This window comes from Anolis sagrei, chromosome 1 (genome assembly GCF_037176765.1).
Source record: "Anolis sagrei isolate rAnoSag1 chromosome 1, rAnoSag1.mat, whole genome shotgun sequence".
Taxonomy (NCBI): Eukaryota; Metazoa; Chordata; class Lepidosauria; order Squamata; family Dactyloidae; genus Anolis; species Anolis sagrei.
Window position 1 is genome coordinate 267,299,951 of NC_090021.1, and position 21,533 is coordinate 267,321,483.

The window sequence follows — 21,533 nt, forward strand, 5'->3', positions numbered from 1 at the left end:
TATCTGAGTCCACACTCTGATAATGTGGGATTTCCTGCCTTGATATTCTGAGATCTAGGGCTGTGTGGAAGGGCCCTGAGTCCACACTTCCATACAATCCAGTTCAAAGCAGATAATGTGGGATTTTATACAACTGTATGGAAGGGGCCTCCAAGTCTTCTGGAGGGGGCAAAGGTGGCGCGTTTCCACGGGAGGGAAGATGCTGCTTTCTCTTGGGCCGCAGGTCAGGCAGTGGAACCTCCATGCCTGGCTTTGTCTTTCGGGGCGTGCGTCCGCGGGTGTGCCCCGGGGGGGGGGTGCCTTGTTGGGCCGCCCAGGAGCCACGAGGCCTCCCCTCTCCCTCCCTGCCTCCCTCCCTGCCGGCCTTTCCTCCTCTTCCCGGGGCGCGCGCCTGCCTGCCTGCCTGCCGGCCCGCCCTGTGCGCGGGAGCCCTCTCCCACCCCACCTGATGACGCGCCGTGATGCAAAACAGGAAACGGGATCTTGGGAGAGGCGGAAATTGCAGCAGCCCCAGCAGGAGCAGGAAAGCTCGGAAGCGCCCGGCGCCGGAGGAGAAAGAGGCGGAGAAGGAGGCGCCGCCGCCGCCGCTGCTGTCCCTGCCGCCGGCAAGAAAGTGAGTGGCAGGAGCCCCGCGAGGGAGAGGAGGCGAGGGGGTGCTGCTGGGGGCTTCCCCCAAAACAGGCGGGCGAGGGTCTCCCCCTTGCTTGGGGTCCCTCCTCAGGGGTCTCCGGCTGGCCTCTGCAGGTGGGGTCAAGGCAGTGGAGGAGGAGGAGGAGGAGAGGCGTCCAGGGCGCCGCACCTGGAGCCAGGCACCAGGTCGGGAGTGGGCGTTGATGCGTGGCACATGGCAGCCGTGGGGCTGGAGTGGGCTCGCCGGCTTTGGGAGGCTCTTTGTTCTCTCCTGGAGGCTCCAAGGGGCGTGTGTGCCTCTGGGAAGGAGCCAGCCGCCGGAGGAGCGCTGCCTCGCCAACCCTCCCTTTCCCTTCCTTCCCACTTCCCCCCTCTCCACTCCTCTTCTCCTTTCCTCTCCTTTCCTCTCCACGCCTTCCTTTTCCACGCCTCGCCTTCCTCTCCTCATCTGGCAGTGCAACTATACTGTAGAACAGTGGGATCTCAACCTGTGGGTCCTCAGGTGTTTTGGCCTACAACTCCCAGAAATCCCAGCTAGTTTACCAGCTGTTAGGATTTCTGGGAATTGAAGGCCAAAACATCTAGGGACCCACAGGTTGAGAACCACTGGTGTAGAATGAATGCAGCTTCTCTCCAATTCAACTGCCATGGCTCCATGCTATGGAATCATGGGAGGTGAAGTCTGGTCAGGCATCAACACCCTTTGATTGGTTGGTGACACTCAAGACTAGGCATGGGCAAACTTTGGCCCTCCAGGTGTTTTGGACTTCAGCTCCCACAATTCGGAATTGTGGGAGTTAAAGTCTAGAGCACCCGGAGGGCCGAAGTTTGCCCATGCCTGCTCAAGACCTACCACTCTCATGATTGCATAGCAGGGAGCCATGGCAGTTGAAATGGTGTCAACCTGCATTCATTCTATGGAGGCAGCCTGGGACTCTTATCCAGGAGGGAAGTGGTGGCTTGGCTCTTGACCCCCTGTGAAAGGAGATGGCATCATGGGAGGTGTTCCCTTCTTTCACCTGGCATCCCAGTGAACAGTTTAGAACAGTGGTTTCCATTTTTTTTTTGGACCAGGGACCACTCTCCAACATTAGTGCCAAAAGGGTTATTAATCAGGTTTTGGTCAACTTTAGATTCAGTTTGGTTATTTGAGGTGCTGATTCAGAAAATTGCATTGGATAGACCACATCAGCTCTAGATTCTGATACAGAACATATACCATCCAGTACTCATCATCTGCTCACCCACAGAAAACCATATTTAATAAGCCTCAGTACTATAAGAGAGTTATATGAGACCTGTCACTCTTGTTGCAACAGTGTAGCAATGGTGAGGCTGTGGACCATATTTTAGTTCTTGCGTACCACTGGTGGTCCATGGACCACAGGTTGGAAACCATTGGTTTAGGAGAAAAGGGAAACTTTACAGAGCTGAAGATTCCAGGCCAAAGAAGCAGGGCTTATTTCTGACAGGGACTTCAAAAAGTTAAGGGGGCATCTAGGATGACCCAGGTGCAGGAGAGTGGCGTTTTGTGTGTGTGTTCAGGAACAGTGGCCTGGTTTTAGCCAAAAGGGGTTTCCTAGCTACAGCATTCCCAAAGTTCTGAACAAGATACAGTTCTGTAGATTTGTTCTTAAGCTGAATTTGTTTGTAAGCCAAAATAGGTCCATTTTTGAAGTGTAACTCCAGCCAAAAATATAAATCTTTTTGCTTTGGATGGGATAGGGAAGGGTTTACACCCTTGTGGTATTTGTTGTGCTGTCTGTGCCCCTTTTCAGAAGATTTCACCTCACATTCTGTCCCTATGATCATTGGATTTTTAAAATTGGCTTGTGGAAAAAAGGATTGGTGATAAAACTTCAGTGGACACACCTTTCCCCCATGATAATTCTTCCAGGAGTGAATTTCCCTTCCTAGGGGTAGATTTCTTTTTCTGCCTATTGTCTCACCCCCGTTCTTAACTATGAGCTGTTTATAAGGTGGATGTTTGTAACTTGGGGACTGCCTGTACCTAGAAAAAAAGAGCTGGATAGCACCTTGATCTCTGAAGACCTACTCTGTAGGTGTTGGGCACTTCCACTTTGACTGGGAGTACATCTACATTGCAACAGCACCAGAAGCAGAAACAGGAAAGCTCGGAAGCACCTGGGGCCAGAGGAGAAGGAGGAGGCACAGAAAGAAGTGCCACTGTTGCTCTGCTGCTGCTGTGTTGTACATTGTACAATTCATGCAATTGGACACCACTTTAACTGCCATGTTTGATTGGTATGAAATTGCTGGAGTTATGGTTTTACAGTGCTTTCTCTTCCAAAGAGTGCTGGTGCCTCACCAAACTACAAATCCTATGATGGAGCTCCTGGCATCGCAATGGGTTAAACCCTTGTGCCAGCAGAACTGAAGACCAACAGGTCGGAGGTTTGAATCTGAGGAGAGCACAGATGAGCTCCCTCTGTCAGCTCCATATCCCCATGCAGGGACATGAGAGAAGCCTCCCACAAGGATGTAAAACATCAAAACATCCGGGCATCCCCTGGGCAGCGTCCTTGCAGATGGCCAATTCTCTCACACCAGAAGTGACTTGCAGTTTCTCAAGTCACTCCTGACATGAAAAAAAAAAACTATTATTCCATAACATCGAGGCATTCCAGTTAAAATGATGCCAAACTGCATTAATTGTGCAGTGTAGATACACCTTGGGATACTGTTAGCACACATATAAATAGTTTCTGGGTGTGATCAGGTATAATGTGGGACAAAGGTGTGATAAGACATTTTACTGTGCATCTTGCCGCTCTGAGTCCCCCTTCTGGGGTGAGATACCGTGGGGTAGAAATAGAATAAATAAATAAAACGTTTATGGACACTTCTTGACAGCACTTCCGTGTACATGTTTGCCACCAGATTACAGCATATAGTACAGTGAAGTCCAGTTGTGGAAACATCCATGATCTTGGACAGGCAACATAATTTAGTGCTACTGAATGTGGATATTGGTGATGTGATGTGTTCACCTTTGAAGAACTCCCTGAAATGCCATGTTGCTTCCATGAAGTTTGGTGCAAGGGTTACATGTATCACATCTCTCCCTCATAATGTGAGAACCTGTTCTTGGAAAAGAGTCAGGAGAGCTAGGTTTTTGAACTGGAAGTAGAAGCTCTTGTCTGGAAATGAATCATACTGCTGAGCTATTTTGTTTCCTCTGATTCAGTAAGTGGCACATAATATCACTCATGAGTTGTTGCTGGAGGCAGAGTTTTGATTTCTTCAGGCAGAAATATGCCTGGCTCTGGAATACCTTCCATATTTGAATGTGTAAATAAAATATAAAATATTGTTGTTTATTATTATCAAGTTGACTAAGTTAAGGCAGCCTTGTGATTTACAGGACTCCAAGACAACCAGACTTGCTCAGGTCTTGCAAACACATTCAACTCAGAATTTGCAATACAATATAAAGTATAAGTAGGGGTGAGAAAAATATGGGCTTCCTGATGTTGTTGGGTAGCATCCCACACTCTCTTATATGGCAGCTGCAAGAGTGTAGCCACATTTGGAAAACTACTCTGGCACCCCGACATGAGAAATGAAATGGTTCAAAATGAAGATGTTTATTGAAGGAAATAATTTCAGGTGTGGTCATTGGTGTCCTTTCTCATTATTTAGCTGTTTAGCACAGACATCTATGGAGACAATGCTTTCTTTTCTGTCCTACTCCATGACTATTTAGGATTTCCTTCTTCCTCCTAACTCTGTACATTCATTCATAATTGTTTAGATGCAACATCATCCATTCACCTTGTTTTCCAGTCTTCCTTACAGGGGTTCTGCTTGAGTGTTCCTGGACAAACAAAGGTCTTATATATTTTGTAATTATATAAATAGATAAAATCAACAGACAGTTTCAGGCAAGCATACTGCATTCTTCCCCTTGACCAAATTGTGGTTTAGTGATCAGGGATGTTTTGTAATTCTCCGTGCTGTTGTACTGGCATTCCTCTGTGAATTTCCCCTCAATTTTGGAGATTAGTGTTAAGTCTGCATTTCCATTTTTTGCTAGGAGTTTTGGTTCCAAACCGCAGTTCAAAAGCATGATCAAAAGGAAATTTGCAAAATGCATTTTGGGCCAGCTATGCTTCACAAAAATGTTGCTGCTAGCACAATGTTGACCAAAGACTTGCTCTCTTTATAAAAAAGTGTTGGGGGAAAATATTCATGCAAGGGGAAAGGGGGAGGAGCACATGGTTTAATAATTTGTCAGTGCTAAAGCTCTGAACTGAGGTTATTTGCCAGGGAAGTTTATACAGTCAGTTATTGTAGTTTGACTGAAATGAGCACCCTATTTATCCCTTTACCAATTTAATTGTAGCTGACTAGGCTTCTTGATGCTTTCCTGTTGATAGGAGAACCTTCTGTCCTTCAGTTTCTGGAATCAGAAAGTGCATTCATGGCTTAAAGTAGTGGTGAGACTCATGTGGTCCTACGGATATTGTTAAACCCCAGCATGGCTAGGGCTGGCGAAATTTTCAGTCTGACAACACCTGCATATCCACATCATTCCCACCCCATCGTTAGACATCTTCTTTAGGCCAGGTATGGCAAAATGGTTAGATGTAGAATAATTCATTTTCCCACTGTGTTGTCGAGGACACTGGATGAAAATTTGAGCCAGCCTTCTTTCTGTTTTTCTCAGCCTAATTTAACTTGCAAAATGCTTGTAAGATAAACATAGGGAGAAGGATCATGCACACAACCTTGAGTCCACTGGAAGAAAAGCCAGTTTATTTCTAGATATGGGATTACTAATAGGTTGTTAAAGTACTTGTGGAGGGGGTATTATACCCACCAGACCCTTAAGATCCCTAAGGAAAGGCTTTTTTATCCCATCACTGTCATGGGCCTGTTTGATGAGGACACAGGAGAAGGTCATTTCAGTGACTAGTCCGAAGCTGTGGCATTCCCTACCATGGGAGCCTAAACTGGCTCCATCTTTGCCACTTATTGTTGGCAGGCAAATACATTTTTATTCGCACAGGTATTTAATGATTAAGTAGCTGCAGGTAATCTTTATAGGCATGTGCTGCATTATTAACTTTATGTTTCTTCTTTTAAACAATTTTACACTTCTAATGAAGTTTTAACATGATATTTTGTTTCATTGTGGTCCCCCCCCCCCACCCAGTTTTTTTGTTTGTATCTTATTCAAGCCCTGTTGCAGCCTCCCATGAGTCCCATGGGTGGTGAAAGACAGGTTATAAAATGGATTAAACAAAAGTTTGATCCAATTTTTTGCTTGCTTAATAGGGGAAGGGGATTTCTGGACAAATGCAGCAGATTTCTCTCTTGCAGTATGGACTTTGATTAGACAAGGGTGAGCCATTGTAGTGAGCCTGGGTGTTAGTTTTCAGGTAGGATCCTCTGGCAGCACAGACTGCCAAAAAATATCAAAGAAAGAAAACAGATCAAAACAAGAAGGAACTAGATATCCATTTCTGGTTTTGAAAAGAAAGGGGCGTTAATATTTAACAGTGCAGTGTTTTCAAAAAGGTAGATCCTGTCTGATCTTGAAAGCTAAACAGGACTAATTAGTGCTTGGGTGAGGGGCCATCAAGGATTACCAAGCATTGCAGGCTATATTTCAGAGGGAGGAACTGGCAAAACCACCTCTGTGCACTCCTTGCCTAAGAAATGTTACGAAATTCATGGGGTTGCCATAAGTCCAGAGGTGACTTGAAAGCACAATTTTAAGACTTGCAGTTTTTTAAAAAAGATGAATCACCACTCCTGGAGACTTTGAAGAGAGACAGTTCACCCTCGGGGAACAGAGACAGAAAAAGGTTGGCCCAGGGAATCTGGAGAGGCCGAGAGCTGCAAGAACAGTGGTTGCATGCAGGCCCAGGGCAGATGTTGGCTACCCCACCCTTAGCATCCATTATGCATCTAAACGAAACTGTCTGTGAAAGAGTTTCTGTGAAATAATCTAAAGTGTTGTGCAGTATAGATTCTGCACAACACTTTTCTTTCTTTGTTGTAGGCTAGATGCATTTTTAAATTAGAAAAAAACCACAATTTTTGGTTTGGTTTGCTGCTGCATAAGTAGGATGAAATATCCAGAGCCTTGGGTTGTCAGAGTTCCCACTCCCTGACTCTGTGGCTTTTCCTCCCCTCTCCCGAATTTTCTGTGTGAGTCAATGAGTCACATGAATCAAAATGGATAACATTTCTCTCCAGCCTAGTTTGAAAAAAATGAGCCAGAAAAGTAAACTACATAGGAAATGATTAAAACTACTGGGCTGCTAACACTGTCCATTGGAAAACTAGGAATATTTTAACTGGAATGGAAAATCTGGTAAAGTGTTGAAGTTGGTGCAAAGGTTTAGAAGGCAAGAGATGCTGAAGTGCAGCATAGGTGATCACATGATCTCTGATCCTCTCATTTGTCTGATGTGGAGAATGTGTGGTCTTTCAGAAGTCCATCCACACTATGCGAGTATAACTCTGTGTTTCTTCTTTAACTGCCACATTTAGGGAGGGGCATTTAAAATGTCCATCCAGAAAGCTCCAGTGCCTCACCAGACTATAAATCCCAGGATTCAATAGACTGGAACTATGGAGTAAAATGAAATAATAGTGATACAAATGTGTAGTGTGAATGGGCCCCAGGTGTTGGGATAGCAGCTTCCATTAGTCCTAGTTTCCATAGCAGAATGGTGAGGGATGATGTAAAGTATATGTTCACTGTTTTTAGATCTCTGAACATTTGTTGAATTTTAGATTGCTGCAGTGTAATCCTGAACATGTTTGCCTTGAATTTAATAGAATTTATTATGTGTGGGTGTGAAAATATTAGGGATTTATTTTTGAGCTTTATGGAGATAGGAAGGTCTTCCCACTGTCTGTGGGGAAGCAAGGAATTTTGCCAGATTTAGCCATATGTTTTTACTTAATGTAGTGTCAACTATTATCTCATCTGAAGCTCATATACAGAAAATATGTGAAGAAGAGCATATGCTGGTTTACTTTTTAGTAACCCTTTATCCTAACTATTTTGGTTTATAGCAATATTTATTGCAATTTTGTCAGTGTGGAGAGCTGACTTGACTAAGTGGTCCATACCATAAAGCACTGTCCCCGAATAGAACTGTCTTTCTATAGTTCAGAATGTGTTTCAAATGAATGAATGAACCATATGCATATACATGTGGACTCTTAACCAGAGTGAACTTCCTTCTTTCCTTTGAAATGATGCCAAATACTATTTTTGGTTCTCAAATAATGGCAAGAGGATTTAAAAAACATGTGGAGCCAGTTAAACTGGACAATACTGGTGCATATTTCAAATTTGTATTTTATTAAGACTGGCTTTATTTGAAGTTCAAATTTTATGTGGTTTTTCTAATATGTTGTAGCGTTGTTTTGTTTTGTTTTTTTTATCATGGAAGCAACCTTGGCAAAGTCCATTCCAAAATCAACAATTTTTTGTTAAATTAATCTGGAATTGACAGTGTGGTTGTCTCTAGATTTTTTGGACTACTGTTTCTTATAATTCCTCAACATTGACAATGTTGGCATATAATCATTGCCATTGTCAATAGAATGCAATCCTAGTGAGAACAAATGACCATGATCTCATTAGATGAATTGGCACAGGTAGGAAATGAAATAACAGCAGCCCAGGACTATTTCATAAAGCTGTGGATAAATCTACAGAATATTAAATTTTAATCTAAAATAGTTGATATTTCGAGCCAGTGTAGTGTAATGGTTTGAGTGTTGGACTATGACTCTAGAGCAGTGGTTCTCAACCTGGGGTCCCCAGATGTTTTTGGCCTTCAACTCCCAGAAGTCCTAACAGCTGGTAAACTGGCTGGGATTTCTGGGAGTTGTAGGCCAAAACACCTGGGGACCCACAGGTTGAGAACCACTGCTCTAGAGACTAGGGTTCAAATCTTTGCTGAGCCATAGAAACACACTGGGTGACTTTTGGGCAAGTCACACACTCATAATCCGAGGAAAGGAAAGCCAAACTTTCCTCTGAACAAATAGTGCTACCATAAATTGAAAATAGTGGCACAACTAAGGAGGCATTGGCTGCAAACCACACCAGATAACAACATCAGAGGAGGTGACACCAAAATTACAGTCTATAAAAATTGTGCAGCGTTGTAACAGAAATGTGCCCAGAATTGGACACAATATTCTAGACCACACCTGGAATATTGTGTCCAATTCTGGGCACCACAATTCAAGAGAGATATTGACAAGCTGGAATGTGTCCAGAGGAGAGCGACTAAAATGATCAAGGGTCTGGAGAACAAGCCCTATGAGGAGCGGCTTAAGGAGCTGGGCATGTTTAGCCTGAAGAAGAGAAGGCTGAGAGGGGATATGATAGCCATGTATAAATATGTGAGAGGAAGCCACAGGGAGGAGGGAGCAAGCTTGTTTTCTGCTTCCCTGGAGACTAGGACGCAGAACAATGGCTTCAAACTAGAGGAGAGGAGATTGCACCTGAACATGAGGAAGAACTTCCTGACTGTGAGAGCCGTTCAGCAGTGGAACTCTCTGCCCCGGAGTGTGGTGGAGGCTCCTTCTTTGGAAGCTTTTAAACAGAGGCTGGATGGCCATCTGTCAGGGGTGATTTGAATGCAATATTCCTGCTTCTTGGCAGGGGGTTGGACTGGATGGCCCATGAGGTCTCTTCCAATTCTTTGATTCTATGATTCTATGTATTAGTTTTTATAAAAAATATACCTGTAGTTCAGTATCACCTCAAACACATTTTAAACAAACTTACATGTACAGAATCAATATAGTTCCAAATCTAAAATTATATGGCGATTTACTTTTGGAAGCTTCTAATGCACATGCACTCTGGTTGGAGGAATTGCCCAATTACAGTGATACGTTGAAACACATAGTTTCATCTGCAAGCATACACTGTTGATTTTGATGTTGCTCTTTTCTTTTATAGTTCCTGATCTTATCAATTTTTTTAGCTACAATATTGTGGTCTGATCTTGTAAGGGAGGAGGTCCATCGGGGTGACATTAGGACTTACTCCACTAGTTGGAGATGACTTTTGAAGGTGCACAACAACAGTACTGATGATTGTTCTGACATTTCAGATGTGGAAGGCAACTGCAGGCCACAGCATATCTGTCAATCAAGATGATGGCGCTGATGACTGGGAGACAGATCCTGACTTTGTGGTATAGTTGTAAACTTTATTTTAAGCAATTGGGAAAACAGTGTCACTATTAGTGTTAATTCTAAAGTTAATTAGAGATACACAAGTAATGTGGGGCTTGTTCATTCAAACTTCAAAGCTATGGGGCAAGGACTGCATGTGTACACGCACCCAGTAATACATATATTCAGTGTTGGGTTTTGTCAGAGGTGAGCATTACTTGCTGAAGAGGATGTGATGTGTATCTAAAATTAAGCCAAGTTTGATACTGTCAAAAGGAAAGGGATTGATGAATATGAGGGAGATAGAAAGGTGGGATTTTTGATTTAAAGCATCCTTCATTTCCAAGCTTACCTACTATGTATTTTATAGAATGATGTGAGTGAAAAGGAACAGCGTTGGGGGGCTAAAACTGTGCAAGGATCAGGTCACCAAGAACACATCAAGTAAGTCATTTCTTTCATTGCTTTGAAATTGTGACTGTATGTTGCTCCAGTAATAATTATGGAAAGTTTTCCATGCACTAGAACATACAAGCCTATGTTTAACTATAATGGATTTGATATTTTAAACAAGATATCTTCACCAGGAACAAAAATATTTGGTTGATTAAGGAATCACATTATCTTTAAGTGCAGGTAGATGCACAGCCGATATTACTTTTTGGACGAGGCTAGGGGAGAATTTACTTATGGGAGAATGTTTTGCTATTAGAAATTTGATCCTGCAATTCATTCCTGATTTTTTACTTGTGACTGTTAGTGCACAACTATTTTTTCTTTGTTCAGATAGGATTTCATGGTTAAAGGCAGGATTCCTTCCTAGACCTATTCTAAAGAGCTGGAGATTGAACCTGATCATGCAAAACACTTTCTCTCCTCAGGGGCTCTTTCTTTTCCTTGATTGAGATGAAAAAAAAAAAAAAACAGTTCTGGCTCTTGCCTTGTTGCAAATTATAGGTCTTCAAGTTTTCTGCCCCAAGCAGTGGACACAGCACTCATTTCTAATTCCCTGTCAAGTGTTTAACTTAACTTCAAGCAGTGGCAGGTCAATAATAGTAGTCAATAATCAAAAGAATATGTAGCGTACGTTTGCATAATGGAGATTTAGGTTTCTGAAAACATTAAACATGGTTGTTCAGACTAAATGTTGAGCAGAAATGTTTTTTGAGAATATGCACTTTTGCACTTTTTTCAGCTTCTGTTGTTTGCTTCAAAATTTAGCTTGGAAAAGTATGTGGCAGATATTTTCTCTGAAGGGCATGTTGAAATACACAAAAACACATGCATTGCATTGATGATGACATTATACCTCTAGTTTAGAAAATGCTCTGCACCTGAAATCTTACAGCATTTTGTAATATCAGGTGTTTGCTAACAGAAACAGCAATTAATAGTTAAGTATTTCTGCCATAGGTGGTGGAAAATGATGCCCTTGTAACTTACTCGTATATTATAAGTCATTAGGAATATGAGGCCATACTAAAGAAAAATTAATTAACACACACACACAGCACATATGAGAGAAAAGATAATATCAATGAGTTCCAGGCAATGTAAGATAAATTTAGTCAAGAATGATGTATCTTGCTTGTAATTCATTTTGGTCAAAAGCACTGTTTTTCCCTGTGTCTTATCATCAGTTCTCTTATGCGGATTCATAAAATGCCATAACCAGGAGTAAATAGCTTGGTAGTTTTAAAAGCTGCACCCACTTACAGTCCTTGTGTTTGTTTGTCCATGACACTAAACCCAGGTGGGAATCATGCAGCCCACCAGAGATGGTTGGATTGCAACTCCTACCATGTTGACTATGCTGATTAGGACTGATGGGACATGTAGTCCAATAGTATCGGGAGGGTTACATGATCCCCAGTCCTGCATCTCACTATGGTTTAGTGCTATAAGCATGAATTTATATCCTCTTCACCCCAGGTTTGCATGTTTTTCATTCTCTTCTGATGAAACCACTTTTAAAAAGCAAGAGAAATTGTGTTTTATTTTAAGAATAGATAATGTATAAAACTTCTAACTATAGTTTGTGAGTCTATCTTGATTTACATAGCCATAGTTTAGAATGACCAGAGTTTATGGTTTAAATATTGTACAAAAGTGCAGCTAATTAAAAATAGAAGCAGAGGCTCTCAATCACTTTACAGCCATGACACATTAGGAACAAAATTGTGAATTTAGCAGCTAGGCTTTTTCTCAGAATGCTAGGTAAAGCATTGTTTTAGCACTTTAAGAGATGTGTGGTATTTTATTGAATTTGGGTAGGGCTTTGATGAATTTCTTTTTTGCAGAGTAATTTGAAAAGTTAAAGATAAAATGCCATAGGTAGGATGATACTGGATTAAGCTAGTATTTCTGATGCAGTTTGTTTATCATTTCCTGTTTGTCTTCAAAAGCATTCATAAGCTGAGAGAGAATGTATTCCAGGAGCACCAGACTCTTAAGGAGAAAGAACTCCAAACAGGACCAAAGGCTTCCCATGGCTATGGTGGGAAGTTCGGTGTGGAACAAGACCGCATGGACAAAGTGAGTGCAGAAGAATCTCCATGGCTGACCTACTCAGTGTGAGCCTAGTGAAGGGGTTATTATCACGCCTGACACACATGCAAGCCTCCCATCTCTTTTTCTTCTCTTTCCATCAAATGCCTTCTTTTATTTTAGGGATCCCGAATTAGTGGAAAATTCAGTCCAATCTAATTTGGCAAATCTGTCGAGCCTTTAATTTTGTCTTCTAATTACAATGATAGTGATAGTAGTGCTATCATATGCTATTCCTTCTTTTCTTCTAGGAAAATAATAGTTACACTAAGAAATTGTGTGTATGTGTATCACAAACCCGTATAACTATTCTGTATGTGCCCACATAAGTTCATGTTTGTTAGTTGTAAAGATGCTGCATGCCAATCCCCTGTGAACCCCTCAAATTCATCACTGGAGGTGAGTTGGTTACAAATGTCCCTAATCTGTTGAACACGGGTCCAATCCAGCTCCTCCTCCTCTCCCATATCACTCCCAGACCCATCACTCCTTTCAAACCCCATGAAATCCTCATCCTCCGTAGGAGCACTAAGTATTTCCCGGATGCGCTTCCTCCAAAGCTCCTCATCGGACTCCGGATTGCGAGTAGCCCTCTTTACTCCCCTGATTTCCTCCCCATCTCACATTTCACAATCAGAGAAGCCCTCAAACATCTCGGAATCACTTGGGGCCATAATTATTTCCCTAATGCGTTTCCGCTGTTGCTCCCCCTCTGACTCTTGCGCAGACCTCTTCTCCCTCCTACTAGTAGTAGGAAGGTTATCATCACACTGAACTACAACAGTACAGGCTTGCTGAATGCAAATAGAGTAAATGAATGCTCTGAATATGCTCTCCTGAGTGCTGTGAACTTCAAAAATGAAATTTATACACATCTGCACAATTTAAACATAAAGTGGCTGCAAGTAACTTTCAAAATTCTGAAAATAAGGTTTGAAAAATAATTGGAATTTGACTCTACAGACTAGGGCTGCTGCAGAATTCCACAAAGGTGGAAATCCATTCAGAATTTGATGATTTGGTCTGGAGAGCTCTTCCTTTTATCATGAGTGTCCACCTTAGTGTGTCATGGCTAAAACAAGAAAGAATCTAGTGCAGTGCTTCTCAACCTATGGATCTCCAGGTGTTTTCGCCTACAACTCCCAGAAATCCCAGCCAGTTTACCAGCTGTTAGGATTTCTGGGAGTTGAAGGCCAAAACGTCTGGGGAACTACAGGTTGAGACCAGTGAATTCTAGTGGAACCTTAACAATTGATGCAGTTTGTTGGCATAAGCTTTCCTGGGGCTCTTCCACACAGCCCTATATCCCAGACTATCAAGGCAGAAAATCCCACATTATCTGAGTGTGGACTCAGATAACCCAGTTCAAAGCAGATATTGTGGGATTTTCTGCCTTGATATTCTGGGATATAGGGCTGTGTGGAAGAGCCCCTAGACTTCATTTGATGAACTGTGGAAAAACGTATGCCAAATAAAACTTGCCAATCTGTAAGGTGTCCCGAGATACTTCTGTCCTTTAGGTCTGTCTCAAGAACATTCCCACTCAGGAATTTTGTCCTTGATGCCGAGAGGCTTTGAATTCTGATCTTTGACAAATCGTGAAAGTGAATTGTGTAAGATATGGGAAGTACTGCAGTAATGGGTTGTTGTAGGTTTTCCGGGCTGTATGGCCATGTTCTAGAAGCATTCTTTCCTGACATTTCGCCTGCAACTATGGCAGCCTCAGAGGTTGTGAGGTCTGTTGGAAACTAGGAAAATTGGGTCTATATATCTGTGGAAAGTCCAGGGTGGGAGAAATAACTCTTTTCTGTTGTAGCTAGGTGTGAATGTTTCAGTTGGCCACCTTGATTAGCATTTGATGGCCTGACAGTTTTTAGGTGTAGCTTGTTACTGCCTGGGGGAATCCTTTGTTGAGAGGTGATTCCTCCTTGTCTGGAGATGCCCTGTGTTTTGAGTGTTGTTCTTTATTTACAGTTATAATTTTTTAATAATAGTAGCCAAATTTTTCATGGTTCATTTTCATGGTTTCTTCCTGTCTGTTGAAATTGTCCACATGCTTGTGGATTTCAGGGGCTTCTTTCTGTAGCCTGACATGGTAGTTGTTAGAGTCGACCAGCATTTATGTGTTCTCAAATAATATGCTATGTCCAGGTTGGTGGTGGGCTTGTTTTTACTTCAATGCAGGGTTGGTGATGGGAAAAAGTCCCAAATATATTAATTTTGAATGCAGCATTTGAAAAACTACCTTTGGGTAGAACTGAAACATTTTCAGCTAACAAAAATCTAGTGATCTTTCTAGCATGTGATTTTAAAAAATATGATCTGCTATCTTAATTTATTTCAGCGAGGTGCAATGTAATGTTACGGCACTATAGTCCAATTAGTTTGTTTGTTGCAGCTCAGAACTGAAGCCCATACTATTTCCCTCTTCAATGCTTAGTGTAAAAACCACCATGCGGAAATGGTTAACCATGCACTTGGAAAGCTGCTCTTTGATAGTGGATATATATTTAGTTCCCTTCTCAGTTCTGCCCTGCAGAAATAAGAATGTGCAGGCCAAATGTGGAGGAAGTTGTTAAGCTTGATACAGACTTTGGGGAAGAAAGAGTCTCGGGTGGCTTCCTGAGCAATAGTCACGTAACACAACACAGTGTGTTTGAGAGGCATTATCATTGCCTGAGTGCACTTGGAAATTTGGAAGATGTGTGTTAAGGTTGTTATTCTGACCAAGATCTGTTGATTGAATAACAATTAGACCGGAGTTATGTAAATTTCATTGAACCATGAGATCTACTGCTTAGAACTAGTTAATTGGATTTAGTCTGTGATAAGTAATAGTCGTTTAGAATAAATGAAAATTATAGCAGTTAAGGGATAATCCCATCCTTCTGCCTTGTTGTATACCCAGTCGACCTATCTGCAGGAATATGAGTAGTGTCATTGGCCAAATCTAGGAAAGTGATCTAGGATCAACAACAATCCTGCATGATAGAACTCATGCCATTCCTTCTTGTTTAACTCAGACTGAGCCAGGGGGAAACCCAGACTTTATAGGAGGTCATTGAAATTTATTGACAACAAGGGAAAAATACCTGCATCTTCTGTTCCCAGGAGTCGAAAGCCAAAACAATATTGCAGACACAGCTCAATTTAGAAACATGGTCGTCCTAATAATGTGCACATACACATCAAATTATATGGAGGTGGATTTACAGAATAAAATAGCGAATGAGACTTTACAAATAAGGGGGGGGGGGGGGGACAGAATTGAGAAGGTTTCAAGAACCAGGGAAATGTTAGCTTTCATACATACCAGGTATATGAACAAGGAACATTCTGCGGAACAAGAACTGAGAGCCAAATATCCACATGACAAAATGGAGGACTGTCTCAACAACAAATAAAGAACATATACCTGATTTAAGGGAAAATAAACTGGCTGAAGTTCAGGCAAACACAGCTAACAGATTAGAGCCCTTATATGCCTAAACATTTGAGTATCTTAGTATACAAAGGGGTATATTCCAAAAATAAGTATATTTTTTCATGCAATCACAAAAGACTTTTGAACATGGGTGAACCTCTCACGAATGGGAGGTTTGGAGGTTTACTAAATGACTTCATAAACAAAGGGATGGCAGTAGCTCAGCGGGTTAAGCCCCTGCAAAAAAAACCCTTGCTGACTGGAAGGTTGGCAGTTTAAAGCCACAGGTCGGGGTGAGCTCCCGCTGTCAACCCTAGTTTCTTACCTAGCAGTTTGAAAACATGTAATGTGAGTAGATCAATAGGTACTGCCTAAGCTGGGTAGTAAAAGGCATCCTGTAGCCATGCCAGCAAAAACACGTCCAGGAGGGACAACAGGCTCCTTGGCATGGAAAATGGAACAAGAGCATTTCCTCATGGCCATAGTTGAGCATCGCCTCCAGACACCAAAGCTGGAAAGGGAAACCTTTGCCTTTCTTTGTGCATTGTATGTCATTGTTCACTGTATAAAAGGCATTGAATATTTGCCTATATATGTGTACACTAATCTGTTCTTGGGGTAATAGAGCAGAATATAAATAAGGTATTATTATTACTTCTCAAAGAGTATGTGCACACAGTCTGCAACAAAATGGAAACTTTCAGGAAGCCATAGAACTAAAATAGGATTTTGTTCCAACTTTCTGTACTATTGAGAATTCAGAGTGACATGGCCTTATAATTGACCCCTCTTGGGTGGAAGTATTTAAAAGAACAATAAACGCCCTGTTTGTGATTTGCTTGTCATAATTTTATCTACACCTTAAGTATATATTAACCAAAAGTCCAACTTCAACCTAAGATGTAGAACAGGTTTATGTATGATATGATAAAAGTGTTTATTTCACTTTCAGTCAGCTGTTGGTCATGAATATCAATCTAAGCTTTCCCAGCACTGTTCCCAGGTGGACTCAGTGAAAGGTTTTGGTGGAAAATTTGGTGTACAAGTCGATAGAGTTGACCAGGTAAATGAGCAAGTTACTTCTAACTTTTCTAATTGCTTCCTATGTATGAATGGGATGTACCTGTGAGGCCATTGCATATTCTGCAGCTATGTGTAAATTGTTTTTCCCGCCATTCTCATTCTTTTTGTGTGTCTCTTATTAATATTCAATTGGTGCTCTATTTCTGTTGTACACATTTAATTTTTCAAGACAATAACATGAAGCATGAAAATGCTTAATCTGAGAGAAAACCATTAAAAACTTCACAATGGTACATAGTTGAGTTAAAGAATATGTAGAACGGTTGAGTTAAAGAATATAGGATTGGTTTGATATACTGCAAACTCAACAAAGAGATTGACTCTAGAGCTATGAAAGCGCATGTAGCATAAGCAAGTAACTAAGGCTTGACAGACATTGTGAGATAGAGTTCATGCAATGACTAAGTGCTTCTCACTTTTTAATGACTATTTTGGATGATTCTTCATTTAAGCAAGCTTTTATAATTTTATGCTTCTCATTCAAAATAATTATTTTCTCCAGTCTGCTGTAGGATTTGAATACCAGGGGAAAACAGAGAAACATGCTTCTCAAAAAGGTAAATGAGGATTGCATGTGGGATCCCTATACCAAAATCAGCATGCCTCAATTAAAAGACCATAAATTATTTAACAGTGTTTTGTGGCAGCAATTAATAGCTTAATTCCACATTGTTGTGCCTAAGTGCAATTGTTATTTCCAGCTTATGGTGAGCTGAGCCTCTGCCATGAGGTAGATGGGCTTTAGAGTCCTTGTTTACATCATGGATAAACACTAACATCTGTTCAGTGACATGTAAGGTTAATTTTACTAGTCTCTTTGTTGAATACTTTTTTATTTGTATTGCTATTTGAGTCTGGGGAAAATATAAAGTCAGGGAACAGATTGCAGAAGTGAATCTCTCTCTCTGTTGCTAACCTGCTTACACAGTTCTCTTGGAAGAGAGATGGGTTGCATTTTAGTGTTCTTTGCTACCAAATTATATAACTCTTGGAATCTCATCTTTCATGAGCCTTACTTTCAGAGTAAGGGGAGCCCAGGGGTTCCCCATATATTCCAGTGATGGGGAATCTGATCATTTTCCCAAGTTGTAGTTTGACCCAGTTGTACCATTGACAGTACAGGGATCCTGGAACCCATCAGCAAAAGGAATGGAGTGCTTCTCTGCTGTGAACCATCTACTGCATCGTTTATCACCAGCAACACTTAAGCTATAGCAGTAATGCACATCAGTACCTGGTGCTGAGAAAAGAAGTCTTGAGATATGTCTCTACACTGCAGAAGTAATATAGTTTGACAACAATTTAGCTGCCTTGGCTCAGTGCTATTGAATCATGTGAGTTTTAATGAGGCACTCTTTGGCAACGAAGGCAAACACCTTGTAAAACTACAACTCCTGTGATTTCATAGTACTGGGCTATGGCAGTTAAAGTTGTGTCAAACTGCATTACTTCTACAACTTAGATCAGTGGTTCTCAACCTGTGGGTCCCCAGCTGGGATAAACATGCCCAGCTCATTTAGTCACCCTCCTCTGGACACATTCCAGCTTGTCAACCTCTCCCTTAAGTTGTGGTGCCAAGAACTGGACACAGTATTCCTTCCAGGTGTGGTCTGACCAAAGAAGAATAGAGGGGTAGCATGACTTCCCTGCCTCTAGACTAGTGGTTCTCAACCTGTGGGTTCCCAGATGTTTTGACCTTCAATTCCCAGAAATCCTAACAGCTGACAAACTGGCTGGGATTTCTGGGAGTTGTAGGCCAAAACACCCAGAGACCCACAGTTTAAGAACCATGGCTTAGATACACCATAGAGAGGTCTGGAACAGCTTGCAATTCTGGAACACGACACAATTAAAGCAGACCCATGGAGTTGAAATAAACTTGGTAAACCACTCTTACGTAAATTCATTTTGCTTTAATACAGCTGTATTTAGCCCCTACCAGTTAGCATATTTAAATATTTTGAAAACATTGTAGTTGAAATAAAACTAAGTGTTGGCAGATCTTTTACTTATTGTAATTGTAGGATATGGAGGCTACAACTCTATTCTCTAAGAATTTTGAGTGTAAATAATATGCTGTGGTAATTGTGAATTGATCAACAAACCCTATGTGTGACCTAGACTTTATTGAAGGAAATTCTATGAGTTGTCTTTCTGTTAAGGATGTTTCTGACAAAATCCCAATTTTCTTCGTTTTCTTGTTCTCAGACTACTCAAGTGGTTTTGGTGGGAAATACGGAGTACAGGCTGACAGGGTAGACAAGAGTGCAGTTGGATTTGATTACCAAGGAAAAACAGAGAAGCATGAATCACAGAAAGGTTTGCTGTTGTTTTAAAAAATGTATTTTGTAATACACTAGCATTTTTTTCTGTTATTTAGAAAAAATAATTATTTTCATGAAATTTGAGTAGTGTTCGCCTTGTTTTTATTTCATCAGTTAATCTTTATAGAATGAGGTTGTTCTCATGATTTTTTGGCATTAATGATGCTGAAATTGTTACAGACATTTTTGTAAAAATGGTATGTAAGAAAAGGGGTCTTTTTAGACTTGTGTTTCAGTAGAGCACTAATAGGGTTTGGGCCAAGTTCAACATTAATCCTGTTTAGAAGAAAGATAATGAAATTAATAGGACTTGTAAGTCTCAAACATTTGAGTCCTATTGAGGTCCGTGCATCTGTAAAATTCCATAGGTAAAGCTTGTATGAAGTTGAAATACTTTAAAGGCACCAGTTTCCAGATCTTGGAAACTAAGTATGGTCTGCCCTGGTTAGTACTTGTATGGGATACTTCCAAAGCTTACCAGATGCTGGAGGCTATATTTCAGATGCTGGGAATGACAAACCACCTTAAAGCATTCCTTGCCTAAGAAAACCCTATACAATCCACAAGTTTGCTAGAGGTTATCTAGCAAATTGAAGGCATACACACACACACACACACACCATTAGCTAAGACTGATTAGGATTTACCCCCAAACCCTATTACTGGCAATTCTCTGCCAAACCATATGTTTTCAGGGGTCTCTGCCCCGGAGTGTGGTGGAGGCTCCTTCTTTGGAAACTTTTAAACAGGGGCTGGATGGCCATCTGTCAGGGGTGATTTGAATGCAATATTCCTGCTTCTTGGCAGGGGGTTGGACTGGATGGCCCATGAGGTCTCTTCCAACACTTTGATTCTATGATTCTATGTAGCCTTGCTCTTGTTTTTGCACTACTTCAGTCAGCATATAAGAGCTACATACATTAAGATTTATTTTTTAAAAATAAAAATCTTTTTAAAAAATAGAACCATTTGATGTCAATGGTTCTAGCCATTTGACATCGAACCAATAGTTAACAACTAAAAGCATCCTTCTATAGCACTGGTGGGCAACTGTCGCAATTTCCATAATCCCTCACTACTGACAATGTCTGGTGAGATATGTAGATACAAATCATCTTGACTGTCACAGTTGCTAATCTTTGTTTTCCTGCACACTACAGCACATACCTATATATATATATATATATATAAAAGAAATAATTAAAATGGTGAGTAAAACTATGAATGAAATGCTTTCCTAACAGCTAAGGTCTTTATCTCAATCTAGGCTCTTCTTCCTGCTCATTTTCTGGAGCCATTAGCTAGAAGATGCAGTCTTCTCCAAAAGCTCAGAATTGGAGCAAAGAGATGGAGGTGGGGTGATAGCTATGTTTTGTTAGTTCCTTTGCCAAAAGATTTACAGGAAGAGGAGAACAGTTACTTCCAGCATTTATCCCCTTACCTTTATGAAAAAAAGGAGATGTGGTTTATTTCTTTTTCATCATCTTTGTTAGGAGAAGATGTCAGGAAGGCATTGCTGGAGTTTTTCTGCTGAATCCCTCCTGCTGGGAATGAAACCATCTCTAGTTTACTTAGAGAATGAGAAAGAAAATTATATTGGCAGAAACTAACAGCAGTGCTATTCTCTCTCTCTCTTATTTATTTATTACAAAAGCCCAATGGAAGGAAAGGAATAGAGGGCATAGGGAGTGGAATACAGGCAGAGAAAGAGAGAGATAGTTTCCTTGGGCTCAAATTCTTTTGCTTGCTTCACTTCATTCTTGAGGAGATGCACATGGCTCCTCAAAGCTTTTTTTCTGGCCTGGGGTGAAAAGATGGTAAATGATCTCTCCTGGAAGCTGTTAGGAATAGTAGTTCACCTTCTGAATAGGTCTCAGTGCCCGTCCCACCCCAGTTTAACATTTTAAAATGGCATCCCCCCCCCCCCCAAAAAAAAAACCTGGAAATGAACTTTCAGTTACTTGTGGGGATTGGTTGGTACACAAGTCAGCCATTGCAGTATCAGGAGTGAGGTGAGGACTAAGAGTAGAAAATTGTGTCTCTGGCCTGCCGTAGTTATTTGCCCCATTGTTGAGCTTTTATCAGAACCACCAGCAGCACAATCCATGTGTTGTCTCACCTTCTTCACCTTTCTTCTTTTTGAGCTCTCTGTATTCAGAGAAAGATGAATGGATGTAAATGGTATTCATTTGTGTGATGAATGTATATATATGTGTTCATGTGTACGCAGGCATACATACACTGATATTTTCCTTTTTTCTGGTTTTTTTTATTTAGATAGATTAAAACAAAACCTATATTCAACCTATATTCTAGAATACTACTGCATCGTAATAAAA

General features: G+C 41.1%; 1 protein-coding gene across 4 annotated transcripts in view; it reads left to right on the forward strand.

Annotated features, from left to right (window-relative positions):
* The first annotated feature begins 459 nt into the window (after positions 1-459).
* Positions 460-21,533, forward strand: part of CTTN (cortactin) — a 43,307-nt gene continuing 22,233 nt past the window's right edge. The window contains exons 1-7 of one of the 4 annotated variants that reach the window (XM_067462707.1): positions 460-613; positions 9,753-9,836; positions 10,187-10,260; positions 12,222-12,351; positions 16,740-16,850; positions 17,373-17,427; positions 19,079-19,189. In XM_067462707.1, the coding sequence (XP_067318808.1) occupies positions 9,753-9,836; positions 10,187-10,260; positions 12,222-12,351; positions 16,740-16,850; positions 17,373-17,427; positions 19,079-19,189 (565 nt within the window). In that variant the 5' untranslated portion in view covers positions 460-613. The remainder of the gene's footprint in view (positions 614-9,752; positions 9,837-10,186; positions 10,261-12,221; positions 12,352-16,739; positions 16,851-17,372; positions 17,428-19,078; positions 19,190-21,533) is intronic. The other 3 variants (XM_060765307.2, XM_067462708.1, XM_060765315.2) reach the window with 3 other exon arrangements.